General features: G+C 44.4%; 1 protein-coding gene across 1 annotated transcript; it reads left to right on the top strand.

Moving 5' to 3' along the window:
- The first annotated feature begins 2,105 nt into the window (after positions 1-2,105).
- On the top strand, positions 2,106-2,686 carry LOC118851846 (biogenesis of lysosome-related organelles complex 1 subunit 2). The gene has a single exon (XM_036761414.1). The coding sequence runs from the start codon at positions 2,175-2,177 to the stop codon at positions 2,472-2,474; it is 300 nt and encodes a 99-aa protein (XP_036617309.1). The 5' UTR covers positions 2,106-2,174; the 3' UTR covers positions 2,475-2,686.
- The last annotated feature ends 925 nt before the right edge of the window (positions 2,687-3,611 follow it).

Here is a 3,611-nt window from a genome sequence, read left to right on the forward strand (position 1 = left end):
TTTCTTTCTGGCTGCTTGCAGTATTTTCTCCTTGACCTGGAAACTCAGGAATTTGGCAACAATATGCCTAGGAGTTTTCTTTTTGGGATCTTTTTCAAGAGGCAATGGGTGGATTCTTTCAATTTCTATTTCACCCTCTGGTTCTAGAATATCAGCGCAGTTTTCCTTGATAATTTCTTGAAAGATGATGTCTAGGCTCTTTTTTTATTATGGCTTTCAAGTAGTCCAATAATGTTTAAATTATCTCTCCTGCATCTACTCTCCAGGTCAGTGGTTTTTCCAATGAGATATTTCACATTGTCTTCCATTTTTTCATTCCTCTGGTTCTGTTGTATAATATCTTGATTTCTCATAAAGTCACTAGCTTCCACTTGCTCCAGTCTAATTTTTAAGGTGGTATTTTCTTCATGGTCTTTTGGGTCTCCTTTTCCATTTCGTTAATTCTGCCTTTCAAGGCATTCTTCTCCTCATCGGCTTTGTGGAGCTCTTTTGCCATTTGTGGAGCTCTTTTGCCATTATTTTCTTCAGTATTTTTTGGGTCTCCTTTAGCCAGTCATTGACTTGTTTTCCATGGTTTTCTCACATCACTCTCATTTCTCTTCCCAAGTTTTCCTCTACTTCTCTTACTTGCTTTTCCAAATCCTTTTTGAGCTCTTCCATTGCCTGAGCCCAATTCATATTTTTCTTGGAGGTTTTTGATGTAGGCTCTTTGACTTTGTTGACTTCTTCTGACTGTATGTTTTGATCTTCTCTGTCACCAAAAAAGGAATCTAGAGTTTGAGTTTGAGTCTGTGTTTGAGTCTGAGTTCATTTTCGCTGCCTGCTCATGTTCCCAGCCAACTACTTCACCCTTGAGCTTTTTGTCAGGATATGACTGCTTGTAGAGAGTACTTTGTCCCAAACTTTAGGGTCCAAGCACTGCTGTTTTCAGTGTTACTTCTACTCCACCGTCACCCTAGGCTCTGCCACTGTAGTGCTCCTCCTCCCCCAAAAACCGCCAACCAGGACCGCAATACAGATCCAAGCAGGGTACAGCAAGAAAATCTATATTCATGCCCACAAAGCGCTCCTGGCACTCCCACTCTGATCTACTGCTAGATTCCTCCCACCATGTGAGCCAGGAACTCGGGAAGCAGCTGACACTGGAGCTCTGAAAGCAGCCTCAGGAGCTACCTGCTGCTGCCACTGCCACCACTGCAACACCTCCACCACCCCCGGGGCTGGTGGCCAGACCACTCTGAACTCGATCCTGCAGTTTCCCTCTAACCTGCTCTTTGGCGTTTGTGGGTTGAGAAGTCTGGTAACTGCCACAGCTCACTGATTCATGGCCCCAAGGCCTGTTCCGGCTTGCTGACTCTGGGTCTGGTCTGTCCTGGTGCAGCCCATGCTAGGCTGCGCTCCACTCCCAGCGACCTTCCAGGCTCTGCTATTTCCCTCTGCTATTTCAGGGGTTCCGCAGCACTAGAATTTGTTCAGAGCCATTTTTAACAGGCGTTTGGAGGGATTTGGGGGAGAGCTTAAGCAAGTCCCTGCTTTCCAGCTGCCATCTTGGCTCCCAAAATGGAGGACTTTCAAGCATTCTTGATGAAAATACCAGAGCTGAATAGAAAATTTGACTTTCAAATACAAGAATCAAAAGAAGTATGAAAAGGTAAACAGGGAAGAGAAATCATAAGTGACTTATTAAAGTTGAACTGTTTACATTCCTATGTGGAAAGATGATATTTGTAACTCATGAGACCTTTCTCAGTATTAGGGTAGTTGGAGGGAATGTGTGTGCATGTATGTATATGTATATGTGTGTGTGACACACACACACACACACACACACACATACACACACACGACACAGGGTAAGCTGAATACAAAGGGATGATGTCAAAAATAAAATGAAGGGGTGAGAGAGAAATGTATTGGGAGAAGGAGAAAGGGAGAGGTACAATGGGGTAAATTATCTCACATAGCCCTTTTCTCCTTTTCCTTCCACTCTTGCCCCTCTCCCTTCCCCTCCGTCCCCCTCCCTTCCCCCCTTCCTTTCCCCTTTCTTCGCCATCCCATCCTTCCCTCCATCCTTTCTCCTACCTCCCTTCCCCGGCCTAGATGATGCCGTGGTGGAGACAGCGGAGGAGGCCACGGAGCCCGCCGAGGCGGACATCACGGGGCTGTGCCAGGACATGTTCTCCAAAATGGCCACGTACCTGACGGGCGAGCTCACAGCTACCAGTGAAGACTATAAACTTCTGGAAAATATGAACAAACTGACTAGCTTGAAGTATCTAGAAATGAAAGATATTGCAGTAAACATAAGTAGAAACCTAAAGGACTTAAACCAGAAATATGCAGCACTTCAGCCTTATCTGGATCAGATCACTCTAATTGAGGAGCAAGTAGCAGCTCTTGAGCAGGCAGCTTACAAATTGGATGCATATTCAAAGAAACTAGAAGCAAAGTACAAGAAGTTAGAGAGGCGATGAAAGAATTCTTTAGCTCAGACTTTTAACTACAAGAATATTTTATAAGAGCTGAAATAAGTGGGATGGAACTTATCACTATGCTTCAATTCCTAAAAAGAAGCCGTGCTGCTCATCCAAGGAGAATCCCAGCCCCCACCTCTGGTTGGATGTGTAATTCTGGCCACCCCCACCCCCGCCGTGTTTTCCTAAACCTGTACCCCCCCAACCTCATCTTAATCATGTGCTTCGTTGTGTGCCCTGGACCAAGGCTCAGAAATCAGGATCAACCCCGTCTAGAGCAGACAGAGGAGAGACTCTGGTCTCCCTGTCTCTTCCCTCCCTCTCCTCTAGGCCCTCCCACACCCACCCCTTTCACAACCTGTTCTTGAACTTAAATAATAAATGCCAACATATGACCCTGAAAAAAAAAATTATCTCACATAAAAGAGGCAAGAAAAAGCTTTTACAATGGAGGGGAAGAGGAGGCCGGTGAGAGGGAATGAGTGAACCTTTTTCTCATTGGATTTGGCTTAAGGAGGAAATAAAATACACACTCAATTGGGTATGGAAATCTATCTTACCCTACAGGAAAGTAGTGGGGAAGGGGATAAGAAAGGGGGGATGATAGAAGGGAGGGCAAATGAGAGGAAGGGTAATCAGAAACAAAAACATTTGAGGAGCGACAGGATCAAAGGAGAGAATAGAATAAATGGGAGGCAGGATAAGATGGAAGAAAATATAGTCAGTCTTTCACAACATGACTGTTATGGAAGTGTTTGGATGACTACACATGTATAACCTATACTGAATTGCTTGCCGTCTCAATGAGGGTGGGTGGGGAGGGAGGAAGGGAGAGAATGTGGAACTCAGTTTTAAAAAAATGTTAAAAATTGTTTTTACATGCAACTGGGAAATGAGATATATATGCAGAGGGGTATAGAAATCTATCTTGCCCTACAGGAAAATAGAAGGGAAGAGAACAAGAGAAGTGGGGCGGGGGGCGGGGGTGATAGAATGGAGGGCAGATTGGGGAAAGAGTAATCAGAATATATGCTGTATTTGGGTGGGGGGAGGAAAGAGATGGGGAGAAAATTTGGAATTCAAAATCTTGTGGAAGTGAATGCTGAAAACTAAAAATAAATTAATAAAAAGAAAAGA

The sequence above is a fragment of the Trichosurus vulpecula genome, chromosome 5, assembly GCF_011100635.1.
Source record: "Trichosurus vulpecula isolate mTriVul1 chromosome 5, mTriVul1.pri, whole genome shotgun sequence".
NCBI lineage: Eukaryota > Metazoa > Chordata > Mammalia > Diprotodontia > Phalangeridae > Trichosurus > Trichosurus vulpecula.

Coding starts and splice junctions, on each gene's coding strand:
- LOC118851846 (XM_036761414.1), top strand. CDS start 2,175: ATGTTCTCCAAAATGGCCACGTACCTGACGGGCGAGCTCACAGCTACC.